We start from the raw sequence: 16,565 nt of genomic DNA, 5'->3' as shown, positions 1-16,565 counted from the left end.
GATTCGAACCTGCGACTATAGCAGTTGCGCGGTTCCAGACTGAAGAGCCTAGAACTGCTCGGCCACTGCACCTGCAGCCTGATGTGATCCATGTGACAATGATATTTTATGCATAATGGAGAATTTGTTCTAATTGTATTACACTGTGTGTCACTCTGGATTCTTCATTGTATCTGTTATCATAATTTTGACAGATGCTGATGCAAGCCAGCATAACACACAAAGTAATCCAATAAGAATAAATACTCAGTTGTGCATAAGGGATTGTTTTGCATGGATCACAGCAAGCTGAACAATGGAGACATGAGATTTTAAGTGTGATGACAATAGGACTGTCCACATCAACCATATCCTAAATGCAAATAAGTGGCTTACGGAAACAGGCAAAGCCCAAATCTAGTCAGCCAGTAAATAAGCAGCAGTCAGCAACTTTGACATTGAAATGTCTTTTCTTTAATATCTGAGACCTGCAAGACTCGGTATACTGAAAATGTTGATATACTGACACTGTTGATAAGGTCATGTCTGTTTGTAGCTACAAGATCTAAACTACTCCCATTGCATTTGGGTTGTGAAACTATCTACTCAAGTCTGTCTTTGGAAAACATGTTCAGAACTGCTTCACAATACTGTCTATCCATATCAGGTGCATTAAATCCATAGATGTCACAAGTCTATCCCCAACAGGTTAAAGTCCCATTCAGTAAATTTTTCATGATCAGGGCATTTTCATGCTATTTACTTTAGACACAATTCGAATGATTCTACAACTGGTATAGCAAAATTGGGTGGCCAGAAGAAACATCTAGTGATTAACTTGAGTCATATCCAGGACACTTCACAGTCAGTCTGAATTTTGACCTCAATAAACACAATATTGTTGTTTACTGCAATGAACACTCTCCCACCCCACCCCCCTCCTTATGGTGTCCAATCTGTCTTTCTGATAAACATTCCATGCCTCATTGATGAGAATAGTTTGAGCATGACAATTTACCTGCAGGACAGTAAGATTGTGGTTAGAAATGCTTTGGCAATTTACTGTTAAAATTTGGACTGTAAAATGTCTTTAGTTAAAATGCTACTAAATTTTCTGATGTTTGTACAAGTATCTCAATCTGGTACTATGCAAAAAAAGTATTTTCATGTTTTTATTTTATTAATAAGATAGTCACATCCCAATATTTTCTGAGAAGTAACAGGGTCTCTGTAAAGTTGTTATTGTGGAAGGCCAACCAGCTAAGGATTTTATACAGCTGTTAAACATTTAATTTTCCAATTATGTCATTTCACAATTTTAAATGTTTATTGTTATTTAATTAAAAGTGTAAATTATAATATTATTTTTATCTTTTTTCAGATTGAAGAAATTGAAATTGAAATCTTATTAAAGCAGCATTCAGCCAGAAACACTCCCAACATAGCAGCAATCATCGCATTCTCTCATAGAATATCTTGCCTTGTTGCTACTGATATTCTTGAACAACAGAATTTAAAAGTAAGTAAATTCTATATATAATAAATGAGCTTATTCATCAATAAGAAAACAGTGTTGTGAATGATAAGTACACACGTAAGCCAGTAGCAAATTCGTCAAGATCCATCATAAAGGCGCACCTCCAGATTTGATGGCAATGGTTGCATTGAGTGTACAACACAATCATAGCTGGTTTTTATAGTCTGTATTATGGGATGCCATTATATTTCATACATATTAAAGTTAGTGGTAGTGAGGTAGTTGAGGCCAAGTATCCTGCAGACAAAGCAAATAACAGAAGTAAGCAATCTCTCTCTCTCTCTCTCTCTCTCTCTCTCTCTCTCTCTCTGTGTGTGTGTGTGTGTGTGTGTGTGTGTGTGTGTGTGTGTGTGTGTGTAGGGGAGATGGCAAGCAGATTAATATTATTATTACAGTAATTGCCATTAAAACTGCAACACCCTAAATGTAGCATGCTAAAAATGTGAAATTGACACATGTATACTACATGCTAGAATGTGCAAATAATTAGCATTTCATAGTAACAACAAGAGGTAAGTAGGAGTGACTCCATCTACATTCTGTGCATAAGGAACAGTTATACAGCGGACTCCTGATTCAGAAATCATACTTAAATAAGAGTTGTTTAAGAAAAGTTGTGTTATGCCTTGTGTAAGAAGGAGAAATGTCTTCCAGTATATGTTACAATTTGTCACCAGCAGGATTGTGGCACATCAAGATTTTGCTTCATCATTTTGCGATATTGCTGCTCACATTGGTTGGAATCCCATGGCTGTCATGTGAATATGGGATCAATGGATTCAGGAGGACCACATGCAATCAATGGATTCAGTAGGAGCATACTTAACACCACACAGGAGCTCAACATCCCCATGCGACTAGCACCCTGTAGGAAAGACATATTATTTTCTTGGTCATGCAAAACTGTACAGTCACATCACGTACCATGAATCAGGAAATGGGTTCATTTGCAGGAGGACAAGTATCTACACAGACAGTGTGATGATTTATGGTGGACCATCAAATTTGACTTTGGTGACCACTGTTACAGGTTCCATCAATACGGCAGCAGATGGAAAAGTGCTAACAGTTGTATACACAAAAACAACTCTGGACACAGTAGTGTCATGATGTAGTCCTTTCAGACAAGTCCTAGTTCTGTGTAGAGCATAATGATGAACCATCTGTGGAGATTCTGAGGAGAACACACTTTGCTAGATTGTATTCATGATCATCATAAAGGCCCACCTCCAGATTTGATGGCAATGGGTGCATTGAGTGTACAACACAATTATAGCTGGTTTTTATAGTCCGTAATATGGGATGCCATTATATTTCATACATATTAAAGTTAGTGGTAGTGCCTTACCTTTGAAGTTTCCATGATGTTTTCATTCAACAAGGTAATGCAAGAGTGCATATTATTTGTGCTGTCCTGATGGCCCACAATATGGTTGGTGTTCGATTGAGCCAGCATGTTTTTCACATCTCTCACCCATTAAAAACATCTGGTAATGGGATGCAGGAAGACTGACATGCTAATGCAGGAAGACTGACATGTTACAACTAGCCTGCAACTATGACTGATAAACTCTGGCATAGAGCTGAAGCAGCGTGGAATGATGAGCCTGTATTTATCATCCAAGCTCAGTCTGACATGATACCCAGCCGTTTTAGAGCCATTGTTGCTGCCAGAGTTGACAGCTATATGTGCTAAATTTTACACCCTGTATACTCTCAAATTATCTACAGATACAATGATGGGGGATAAAATTGCAACATTACTAAGGAGTTGATGACAGAATCAAAAGTTGGTAGATATGTTTCTACATATGAAAGATGATTCGGTTCAAATTTCACACCAGTTGCATTAGAGTGTCACTGTTAGTGCCATTGTGAGGATGCAAATCAGGTTTGATTTAAATACGTGCTGTAATTGTCATGAATGCTAGTCACCATTGAGATTGGATGTGGTGATTTGATGTCAGTCAAGAATGCCTTTAAGGTGACAAATACACAATGATCAACAACACTCTGAGTTTGATCAAGTTGTGTAATGGGGCTATGAGTCCTGGATGTTCCTTCTGCAATATTGCAGAGAGACTTGGCAGGTATTTATCAACTGTACATGATTACTGACAGCTGTGGTCACGAGCCTGTGTGGTCACAAGAAGACTGTGCTTCAGACAGCCATGTGGCACTACAGAGAGGAAGATCATTGTGTTCAGCATATGGCTCTGGTGCATCACACTGCATCTGCAGCAGCAATTTGAGCAGCACTTGGCACCACAGTGACGCAACAAACTGTTGTGAATTGGTTACTTCAAGGAAAGCTCTGAGCCAGATGCCCTGCAGTGAGCATTCCACTGACCCCAAACCTCCGTCATTTGTGATTTCAGTGGAGTCAATCGAGAGCTCCTTGGAGGGCAGGTTGGAGAACTGTTGTGTTCTGTGATGAAAGTTAGGTCTTCCTCAATGCCAGTGATGGCCATGAGTTGGCTATAAGGGGCCAATTGAGGGTTTGCAAGCTGCCTGTTGCATGCTAGGTCCACTGAACCTACACCTGAAATTATGGTCTGGGGTGCGATTTCTTATCACAGCAGGAACACACACATAGTTAGCCCTCGCAACCTGACTGCAAAATTGTATGTCAGTCTGGTGATTAACCCGTTGTGCTGCCATTCATGAACAACATTCCAGATGATATTTTTCAACAGGATAACGCTCACCCACATACCACAGATTGTAACTTGACATGCTCTACAGAATACCAATATGTTGCCTTGGCCTGCTTGATCACTAGATTAGTCTCCAATTGAGTGCATAGGGGACATCATTGGATGACAAGTCGAGTATCATTCACAAGTCGAGTATCATTCAAAAAAATTATCTTCACTACTTTTGGCTAAACTAACTTTGGCATAGAAAGGGGTGATTTTTGCTGCCATGAAAATCTTTGGTCACTTCTCCAAAAAAGAAGGAAAGAAAAAGAATTATGACATTTAAAGAAACCTTTTGTTAAACTGACATATTCTGCATCATTACAAATTGTCATATCCATGATCTATGGAACAAGTCTTAATCTAATCTATAAACCATTTTAAGTTACAGGGACTTTGTTAAAAAGCAGTACTGAGTAATGTTTTGTTTTGTCTTTCTTCTCAGGATAGCTAAAGTCATCTAACAAGTGTGTTGTGTATTATCTATTCTATACCATGAACTTCAACTGAGAAGTTTGAATACATTGAACTGTGTTATTCACAAAACAATTAAGTTTAAAATTTATGCATTGCTTACACTACTATCAAATTTATCTCCTTAACTTTCTTGAAAGGCATAGTTTCGATGAATAAAAAGTACATTTATAGCAATTATAAGTCACTCAAAACCCAGGCTAAGGGAGACCCACCTATTATGAGAAAGAAAATCTAAGATCTTTAGAGTGACTCCACATTCACAACCTCCAGCAAAAGAATTGCTTCCTCCAGATGAAGGAGCCTGTTGTCCCAAAAACAAGGAGTATTATGATGTGTTGTATGTATTTTTACTAGTAGTGCATTAAGTTATGTTATTATTACTGACTCATACTGTGCATTTGTTTCTGTAAGGTGTGACATTCTCTGTCTCATTGACACTAATAGTCCAGTATATAAACAGAGTATTTTGACATGTGGAAAATGGGAGTGAGAATATTTGTTGAAAGGAGAGGTGTGACCTGGTAGCAAGTGGAGGAAGAAAAGTGGTGGGAGGACCGAGCCAAATGGAGAGTACTCGTCAGCACCCAGACCCGGCAGTAGCTGGAGCGGGATTCGGATATAGATAGATAGATAGATAGATAGTATTTTGACATGACCTAAAAAGTTTTCAAAACATCATTTGCAATAGTATTTAGATAGTATTTCAGCAAATCATCTTGCAGCTCTTCTTTCAGGTGCAAATAATCACACTGGACAAAAAATTTATCCTTGGGAGACATCAGACAAATACCTGAAGGGAGTCTGCAAGAGTCTTCAAGAATACCCTATCCAAATAAAGCCACTCAGTGACTGGATCTTATACAATTATAAAATTTTGTGGATGTTGATTGTTATTGTTGATTTTTATTTTTTTCCAAATAGTATCAGAAGTTGTCTATGGTGGGGTGTTACAATGCTACCCCATGGGGCAAAGGTGCCTCCTGGGCAACTCTCGTCATGCTCATGGGCATGAACAAGTAATGTAGGCTATCCACCAGATGCCACTATTGCATGTGTCATGCACAGGCGTGAACCTCTTGACCACCCCTGCTTGTTTGTGCTTGACCAGTGCAGTACAACTGCATGTGGTACAGCTTGGATGCAAGACTGCCGACATCAGCTGTTTTCGTACCCTGCCTACTTGTGCCTGTGTGCATGCTGCTGCCTGCAGGGGGGCACACTCAAGTTAGAAAAGTGTGATCTGTGGGATTAAGAATGAGTGATTTAATGAACCAGTTGATGTGTGTGAGAGTGTCTGTTTGTTGAACCAGGAGTGTTTGTATGCAGGCCTGTTGTCACAGCTGTTGTCATCCTGGAAGACAATTGTGATCACAACATATTCATCACGAAGAAGTAGAAGAAAGAGCAACACTTGGACTGTGGAAACAAACATGCTGATTCACATTCTTGGTAACCTGAATATTTGGCCACTGAACTAAACACCTCACTGGAACATCAGACCACTAGTTTGTATCATTTGAAAAGGAGGAAAAGCATGATTCACAGACCACACTACATACCCTCAGTCAGTTACTGTCCAGTTTTTGTGTTGTTTGAGCCATTGAAGACATGCATCTCTAAGTGCCACTGTGAGCAGTGGCCATTCACAGGGTACCCTTTACAATGTTCACAAGGAAATCGGTTGAGATGGAACTGCATTCAGAAGCAGCAGCCATTCCTGTTGAATTTGAAACCTATTGTCATTGGCACTTACTGTGACACTCATGTCCAGTCCTTATTGGTTAGGATAGTTTTAAGGCCACTCTTGTTATGTTGCAAGCAGTGAACTACTGCTAGTGGACATGTTTGACAGTACATGCTTATCAACCAACATATCCAGCAATTTCATTAACAGTGTGGTCTGCAGCACATTCAATCATTATAGCTCCTTCCTGCCATCTTGTCATGTCTCCACACCGCTCAGCTTACTGTGCAGATTTCCTGCAACTGATTACCATGGCACATCAGCAGTGGAAGGTCATGTGACCACCTATTACCAAATTTGCACTATCTACAGTGCTCCAAACAGGCCATTGCGCTCTTTTAATGTGGTGACTAATATGTTGTCTGGTGAGTTTTATGTCTAGTGTATGTTGCTGAAAACTTGTATGACCATTATTGATTGTGCATAGTTTGTAGTTTTAACTACTGCACTTGTGTTTCTGTGTATTACACACATACCATATAAATTTTATTTCTCATAAAGTAGTAATGAAAGGTTATTATTCTTGCCAATTCCATTGAACACTATGACATTATTGAATACTTGGTATAGCTACTGATACCTTATCAGTAATATCAGAAAGAGTATATTGACAGTATCACAGAAAAAATACTTCTTCTCGCAGCAAATGACATCATTATTCTGGAAACAGTCTAACATTTTTGGTCTTCAGTGTGTTTCATTAATTACTTAGCATCCTCTTCTGACTTAGAGGGGCCTTTTCTGGCAGGATGAGAGCCATTACCTTCCATTTGCAATGCAGTGGTTCTACCCTGATACAGCAGAAACCAGCTTCACTCAATAGTCATAATTATCAGTTAAATATTACTGTTGCTGCAACAATGCAAGCTTTAGTCACAAAATACAAATGCAGCATGGAAAGGTGTACAACTTCCTTAAAATAGTGGAACTAAGATGGCAAATGCCAAAGACATTAAATCATCAACAAATCAGACATAACAAAGAGCAGGCCAACAGATCTGGACTTTAAAAGCAGTTAGATAAAACAGAATGTTACAAATCTGATTTCATGTGAAGAGTGACTCTGTTCTATACTTCCTGGAAGTAAGTCTCTTTTATATACAAGTGATTTTATTCTAAACCAATGAACAACATATTTTATCCTCTGCATTGATTTATTTGGTATACACAGTCATCAAAATTTTGGGACTGTTTCATTAAAGATTCTACCAAGATATAAACAGTGGACTAGCCTATTGACCTTGGCTGTGGCTGCGAACTTAGTAAGACATGGAAAGCTGCACTTTTTTTTATTAAAAAGAAGTAGGAGACAATCTGCTAAAACAAGAAACAGACATCACTGCAGGTGAGAAGGCAAGCAACATGGTTATTTCCTGAAATATTGTGCCCATTGGACACAGATGTCTGACAGTACACCCATGAAATTATTTTTGCCATTTCATACCTGTTTCCATGATTCCTTGTGTTGAGGGCAGCCTCACCACTTTATAACGTGAGAATATTAGTTTTGTAGAATTTGTATTCACTAAGAAGCTTGTTTCATGTTTATATTATGAACTTCAGTAGTTTCAACTGGAATAGTTCATGTGAACAACATTGTAATTAATGCATTTTATGCAGCAATATCCCATTTGCAATAGTGACCTCAGTGATAAAAGTTGGAAATAAAAACATGGTTAATAGAATAAAGAACTAAAGTAAAATATAGGAGGCATGTAGAACCTGCCTTTGTAGTTTTTAATGTATTTTATCTATAATGTATTTTCAGTAGAGGAATTTTTCTTAAGAATGTTGTGAAAAGTAAATACAGTATCAATAATGTAAGTTTAATACTTCCTTAAAGACGAAATAAGTCTTCACAAATTTTAGAATTTGCAGCTTTTGTTGTATTAGAGTACAACAAAGAAAAGCAAGACACTCTGGAAACAGTCATTTACTATCATCTATATTTACAATTTAGTAACCCCATCAGCAATGCAAGTGGAAGATGCAAACATATCATTATGTGTAAAAGTCAGACACATCCAGCAGTGAGGGCACCAGCAGTTGGAGCACTGCTGATATTGCCAGCTGATCACATGTAAATAGCACAGTGCCATCCACCAATGATCCCTTCCTCACTTGCTGAACTCTGACTACTGCTAGGTGTAATGGATTTTGCTTAACATCATACTAACTGAATGTATGGACAGTATCCCAGTAGTGCTTGGACTCTTTTTGGGTACTATGTCACATTTATTTGTATTTGGCTTATATTAAGTTCTGCCATAAACTATTAGTGTTTGGTTTTATGTCCCAATTAATTGTTTTTACTTGTTTTTAAACAAGTTCATTTGTATTCAGTAGATGTTTTTGGTTCAAAAGTGAGGCTTACAATATTCATATTCCTTTTTTAAGCATTAAAAACTTTTACCTACTGAAAGTGGTGTAAGGAATGCCCTAATGATCAGTTAAAGTATTTGCCTGCCAAAAACAGGGTACACTTTGTAAACCTACTTAGATTACACCAATTGTTTCACCTCTTTGTATCTACACTAATTTTTAACTGACTAATGAATGTAACATTGGGTTCAAATGCGTAAAATATAATTAAGTTATAAAGTATTTAATTATTTTTCTCTGTTTTATGTTAAACGATGTTGCAATTAATATTTTCCTTTTTCTAAAAGTAAGCATACTGTACTACCTTTAATAGTAACATACATAGTAAAGTACTGTGAGGTTCAAATCAACCTTCAGAGTGCTGAAAGCTGTACCTTTTTATGTGATACACACATAGATATTTATAAAAGAAATAATGATGAGATCAAGTGAGCAAATCAGTTCATTATATGAGAATACTGTACCATTTCACAATTGTATTTTAGAACAGTTCTGACAACCTGTATCTTTTTTGTGAACGCAAAATTACAGGTAATTTTGTAATTTTAGAGAACCTTGAGCTGCATGATGTGGCTTAGTGGCTCTGTGGCAAAGTCCCAGACTACAGATCCAGAGGTCTTGTGCTCAGTGTGCAATACTTTCCAGGATTTTTATCTGCCACATTTTCCTTCTTTCACTTTCGGCAACTTTTATTAATGTGAAAAATGCTGAGTTGCACCATGGTTTGGCACCACATTTAACTGGTTGGGTAAATCAGTTCACACATCATAGGGAAAAAATGGCATACTGTACTACCTTTAACAGTAACATACATAGTAAAGTACTGTGAGGTTCAAATCAACCTTCAGATTGATGAAAGCTGTACCTTTTTATGTGATACACACATAGACATTTATGAAAGAAATAATGATGGAATCAACATGTGCTACAAAATATATTTCAGTGTAGAACCTTTGCTCCCAGTAAGTAGACCTTCTCTTATTCCCTCTGGTCAGTTGATTTCCTTCCTACAACATCCCGTACATACAGTAAGAGGATCACCTTTTAAGTTGTACAAATAGTCAATAGATGGCACTACTGAGTTATGACATTACAATTGTGTTAAAATGTGTTTTTTGTTACTGTTAAAACAATGGTATGCTTGAAACTGGCAAATAATTTGTTTACAGTGAGCATTTAAAGAATAGAGTAGTAAAAAAATGGAAATTTCAAATGAAGGTATTTATTGGATGAGATTTTATGATTTTTGAAAAAGCATAACACAGCAACAATGGCTCAAATCAAATTGCTTCATTCAACTTTTGGTAACGAATCACCTCCAGTAAAGACTGTTTACAGCCGATTTGCAGAATTTTGTCACAGCCATGCTTTTACCATCAATGAATTTTGTGAAGGTCGATCAAAATCTGTTCCCAAAAATGTTGATGCTGTGTGCAACAAAATTGAAGAGGATCAACATATGGTATACCATGAGAAAGATGCACCATCAGGTGTATTATGGAATGCAGTACATTTGATTTTCCATGAACATTTATCTGTAAAAATTATCCATTCCTGGCATTTTCTACATAATTTGACTGATGCTCATATCAGGTTCATATCAATTTATGAAAAAAAATGCAAAATCCACTTGAATCACCATAACGAGAGATAAAACTTGGATACATTCATATGAGCCAGAAACTAAGCATTGGTCAGTTGTTTTGTGCGAATGTTTCAAAATGAACCTAAGCCAGCAAAAGTGGTTTGCTTGTGAAATTCTTCCAAGGAAATGAGCACTCATTTCTTAGGTTATATTGGATAAGTCATGAGCATTGATTTAGAGGATCAAAGGACAGTTAATTCTGAATGGTACACAACAAATCATAGATGAAATCAGGAAAAACAACTGGAAATGTCATTATGAGAAAGCTCCAGTAACACAATGTTTTAAAAAATGACATATTTTAAGAAGAAAAACACTGAATTAATGTCTCATTGCCCATATTCCCTTGATTTGTTGCCCAACAATTCTTTTTGTTCCCTTATGTCAGACAAAAAGTGTGTAGACAGCAATTTTCATCCCATCAAGTACCTATTGAATCCTTCCAAAATTATGCTTTTGAAGTACCAGCATCATTGTGGAAAAAATGTTTCCAGAATTAGTTAAATCTAATGCAGTAGTGTGTAAATTTTAAAGGAGAATAATTTGAGAAACTATGAAAAGATATGTTAACAAAAATGTTTTTCTTTCATTGTTTTTGTAACAGCTTTGTACTTTTTCTAATCTGTTGTCTTCCACAGTCTTCTCCAGATGTTAAATACCTTTGCTCAGCATAGCTGTTTCTGTCTCAGTTCATCTAGTATCATGTTTTATCATAATTTCCACTATCATGAGAATAAACTTGTAGCATTGCTAAGTTTTGCCCTTTGCTATCTTGCTATATGTCACATTTGTTTACTCATTCAGTAAATATATTCTACTCCCCATTTCTGTCTCTGTCTGTAGCAATTAGATTACTATAAAAGATGATGTAAATAAAATAGAAAGAAACTTCCACATGGGAAAAATATATTAAAAACAAAGATTCCAAGACTTACCAAGCGGGAAAGCGCCGGCAGACAGGCACAATGAACAAAACACACAAACACACACACAGAATTACTAGCTTTCGCAACCGATGGTTGCTTCTTCAGGAAGGAGAGGGAAAGACGAAAGGATGTGGGTTTTAAGGGAGAGGGTAAGGAGTCATTCCAATCCCGGGAGCGGAAAGACTTCCCTTAGGGGGAAAAAAAGGACAGGTGTACACTCGCGCACACACACACACGCACACATATCCATCCGCACATACACAGACACAAGCAGACATATTTAGGCAAAGAAAGCTAGTAATTCTGTGTGTGTGTTTGTGTGTTTTGTTCATTGTGCCTGTCTGCCGGCCCGTTCCCACTTGGTAAGTCTTGGAATCTTTGTTTTTAATAGATTACTATAAAAGACTGATACAAGGGTTTATTTGTCTCACATTATAAAGCAGTCTTTCTTCTTCTCCCTTATAAATGACAGAAAGTTTTGCAATCTTCATAGGTATCAGTTGCAAAAAAATGTGTTAAGTGTTACCATATGGTGTCTTTTAAAAGTTTTTTGATTGCTTAGATAAAAGAATAGTGCTTTGTAGACATTAACATATAAGCTTTTCTCACTTTATTCCAATCAATTTGTCATTATTAATAGTGTGTTATATATTGATTTCTCCAAAAAGAAAACAAAAAAAAATTCGTTCCCATCAACAATATTTGGAGTGTAAGTCATTTTATATCAATAAATTTTCTAGACAAGAAGCCTCCTGATTGTACGGTTCATCAGTGTAGCACAAAGGTGTGATACCCTTCAAAACTTTCAGTCATGTCATAGTGTACTGGAAGGATTACAAAGCCCAGCCATTCATAGACTCCATAAGACCTGGGAACGTGTTCGCAAGGAATATCCATCAAAATACTGGTAAGTATTATTACTAATCCTCAGAATATCCTCATCTGCAGTATTTGAATGTAGTATCTCTACATACAAATGACATGATGTTCACAGCTCTTCATCTACAGTTAGTGTCACTGCCTCTAGATTGCAGAGTCGTAGGTGCGATCCCCAGCCAGGTCAGAGATTTACTTAATTTGGGGATGGTGTGTTTGTATTGTCCTCATCACGTTATCTTGTCTTCATCAATGAGCAAATTGCTGAAATAGTGTCAAGTAGGAAGACTTGCACCAAGCAGCCAAAAAACCTGATGGGGTCTCCCAGCCAATAATTCCACTGAATAGAACAGAAGTTTATCATCTTGTAACATACAGTTTCAAGTCATTGACTTAATGTATAGGAGACTCTTCAAAACTTGATAATTAATATAATATACTGTACTGGATATGTAATTTGCAATTAATATTTTTTTCTTAAAAAGTAACAAACTTTTAAAAAGGAACAGTCCTAAGTTCTTGCTCTCTCCTTCTCAAATTTACCGGTTGTCCTTCATTAATTCTTCTACTGAATAGTAACACTTCTGCACTAGTGACTCTCATAAGGTTTAGTTTTAGGATTTATAAATTTATACTGAGAAATTCTCTTCCTTTCACTTTATTGTAAATGTTCATACCCGTGTATTGTGGAGTTTGAGCATTAAGTTTTAAATGGTGGATGGACAGCATGGATTTATTTTTATTTCTGGTGTCGTAGTCATGCTAACAGTGATTTGCTACAAATGAATCAGGGTCACTATGTACAAAGATAATCAGCTCGTAGATTTATAGTAAGGGAACACTTAATATAATGAATCAAACAATGGAAAATCCAGGATGAAAATATTATGAGAAAGAAAGTTGCTATTCACCATATAGCGGAGATGCAAAGTTGTAGACAGGAACAATAAAAAGATTTTCACTCTTAAAGCTTTCGGCCAATGGCCTTTGTCAGCGATACACGCACACACACACACACACACACACACACACACACACACACACACACACACACACACACACACACACAGACATGAAAACGCAACTCACACACATGACAAAGGCAATTGGCCAAAAGCTTTAAGAGTGAATATCTTTTTGTTGCGCCTATCTGCAACTCATCATCTCCGCTGTATGGTGAGTAGCAACTTTCCTTCTATAACACTGTTACTTAATATACTTAGATTTTTAGGAGTGGGCAACACGATTTTCTTCACCTTACATTGTTAATATTTCTAATGATGGTTTTCTGAAGTTTTAGCATTCAACACATATGGTTTGAGTTACCCCAAAATACATTTCCGTACCTTATTACTGTTTCGAATCAGCTGTGATATGCCACTTTTCTTATGTCCATATTGGCACCATTGTACAAAACTCTCAGGCTATTTAATTTATTTACAGGGCACTGTATATGTGAGCCTCATATAGATTTTTATCCATTTGCAGACCTAGGAATTTCACACAGCTAGCTTCCTGCAAATTGTGGCTTTTGTGATTGATTTGAACACCATTCAATTTTGCTTGTTTTGATTTAAACTGCATTTACTGAATCTTTTCCATGTTTAATTTTAGTATGTTTAAATCAATCCAAATTTCTAATTTTTCTAAAGTATTTAATACAGTTTGAGGAATTTATCAGTACTTGCACTTTGCACTTTCAGTGATCACAGATGCATCAACTGCAAAGAAAAATGAGTGACACTCAATATTAAGTGGTAGGTCATTTATGTAAAACAAAGACAGAATGGGATCTAAGACAGACCTGGGGGTACTTCTTGTGAAATGGTTTTCCATTTTGAAGTTTAAGTTGCTGTACCTGATGATATAACCACTCTTTGTCTTCAGTTGGTCTGGTAGGACTTCAGCCATTCGAATGCAGTACCCCTACTTCCATATTTTTCCAGTTTATAGAACAGCAAGGAATGGTTCACGCTATCAAAGGCCTTTGGCAGGTCACAAAAAAATTCATCTAGAGAGGAGCTAATTTTATCTACAAAATGATTTATAGCAGATATTGTGGTTTTACCTTTTTGAAATCCATGCTGTTTTTTTTTTTTAAGATTATTGTAAATTTCTATGGAGTTTTGAGTTTTTATCATGACTTCCTGTTTTAACTGTACTATTGTGTACTTTAGTATGACTAGAAAATAACCTTCTTGGAGGGCCTGTTTAACTATTGTAAATAGAGGCTGTGCAATTATTTTAGAGACTGTTTTTAACACTTTTGTTGGTATCCCATCCCATAGTGACAGTATCACATTTGCTATATCTTTTACCATAGTTTTTCTGAATGTACTAAAAGTTCACCTTGAAGTTGCTCATTGTTAGAGAAATGTATCTTATCAAGGTAAATGTTTAGATTGATGTTTGATTTGTTTGCATCTATAAATAATTCATTGAATAATTCTGAAATTTGAGCAGGATTCAATTTTGCTTGTTTTGATTTAAACTGCATTAACTGAGTCTTTTCCATGTTTAGTTTTAACCTGTTTAAATAAAGTATTTCATAAATATCATGGCTTCTACCTGTGGCACCTGTTTCAGTTTTGATCAATGACCATACTGCCTATGATTTGTTTTGACTATCCAAAATATATCTATTATTTATCAGTTCTTTTGCTTCCTTTACAACTTTTTGAAAAGTGCAGTTTTTTTACATGGGTAACAAAATCAGGACTTCTAGTATGTTTTAATTCCCTACATAGCTGTATTTTTCTTGCACTAGAGAATTTTATACCTACAGTAATGCACTTTACTTTATTTCCTACTTCTTATGGTGTACAATAAGGGGGGAAGTCTCATTAAAAATATTTAGGATTTTTTTTGTGTGTTTGTGTGTGTGTGTGTGTGAGTGGCTTAATGTCATTAGAGGGGAGAAACTTAAACACCATTTTGTGCATGAATACAACTATCCATTAGTGCATATGCATAAATTTATACAGAGCATTCACAATTCCTATTACAGGCTTTAGGGATTGTAGAGGGAACTTAGTAGATACGGTTTTGATAAGGAACATATGACTGGAAATATATGGTTTGAATATAAAAAAAGTTGAAGATCAGATCATTTACAAATCTCCCAGTTCATGTCATGCAAATAAACTGAAAAGAGGGTGCCATCTTCAGTCCATGTTGTAATTATGGCATCATTTACAGTTTTCATCAGATTACAACAAAAGCTGCAAGAAATTGGTATATTCACAACTGGGAGGGTTGACTATGGTGCTCCATGGATGTGCTCCACTCTTGATTTTGAAGAGGACATCCCTCATTTTGTAGAAGAGAATGTGATGACAAGTACTCAAAACACTTCCCATGCCACAGGCTCTTATAGAGCACACAGGTCAGTACTCATTATCTATGCTGTGTGCTTACCATGAATTTGGAGATTTGAAAGTGATGTAATCTTCGAACTTATTTTCTGTCCAAATGGAAATTTTCTGAACATGAGTTCTGTATCAGAACATTATTTCCCACATCCTCTATACAATCTTCAAAAGTCTGTAACACAAATTGTGAAACATCCTGTATATTGCCTTGTGAGCCAAAATATTATGACCATCTGTTTAATAGAATTTTGGCCCATCTTTGAATTTCATTACAGCAGCAATTCTGGTTGGCATGGATGTAGCAGCCCTTGGTCAGTTTATGGACACGTGTAGCATTAATTGCTTATATACAGGTCATGCAATTTCTGTACATTACAGGCCATTGATTTGTGAACATGGAGCCAGTACCCAATAGCGTCCTAGATGTGTTCCATCAGGTTCATATCAAGTAAGTTTGGCAGCCTATTTATCAACATGAGTTTACTATCATGCTCCTTAAACCACTGCAGCATGATTGTAGACTACTGTAAAATGCCATTGCTATGGAGGAAAATTTCAAGTATGAAGGGATAAAGATGGTCTGTAATAATGTTCAGGTTGTCAACAGCTGCCGTGGTGCATTTGATTACAACCACAGATCCCATGAAAACCCAAGTGAATGTCACCCTCTGGTGAAGCCTCTTGCCATGATGCTGGTGTATCTGGACACAAGTATCAACTTATTGTAACAATAACAATAAAGATGATTCATCCAACTAGACAATCATTGAGCCACAATCTAATTTCATTGATCCTTTGCATACTGTAGTTGTAATTGACAATATCATTGGATCAGAATGGGAACAAACTGGGGTCATATGCTACATATTCCCCAGATTCAACAATGCGCATTGAATGTTATGCTCTGAAATATTTATTCCTGCACATGT

The 16,565-nt window shown here is 36.6% G+C and overlaps 1 protein-coding gene across 1 annotated transcript in view; it reads left to right on the top strand.

The window, feature by feature from the left end:
* Positions 1-16,565, top strand: part of LOC126355359 (uncharacterized) — a 255,309-nt gene that overhangs the window by 217,029 nt on the left and 21,715 nt on the right. The window contains exons 8-9 of the mRNA XM_050005653.1: positions 1,361-1,498; positions 12,130-12,296. Coding sequence (XP_049861610.1) covers positions 1,361-1,498; positions 12,130-12,296 — 305 coding nt within the window. The remainder of the gene's footprint in view (positions 1-1,360; positions 1,499-12,129; positions 12,297-16,565) is intronic.

Source organism: Schistocerca gregaria, chromosome 3, assembly GCF_023897955.1.
Source record: "Schistocerca gregaria isolate iqSchGreg1 chromosome 3, iqSchGreg1.2, whole genome shotgun sequence".
Classification (NCBI taxonomy): domain Eukaryota; kingdom Metazoa; phylum Arthropoda; class Insecta; order Orthoptera; family Acrididae; genus Schistocerca; species Schistocerca gregaria.
The sequence above is the reverse complement of the archived record's forward strand: the minus strand, read 5'-3'. Positions and strand labels throughout refer to the sequence as shown.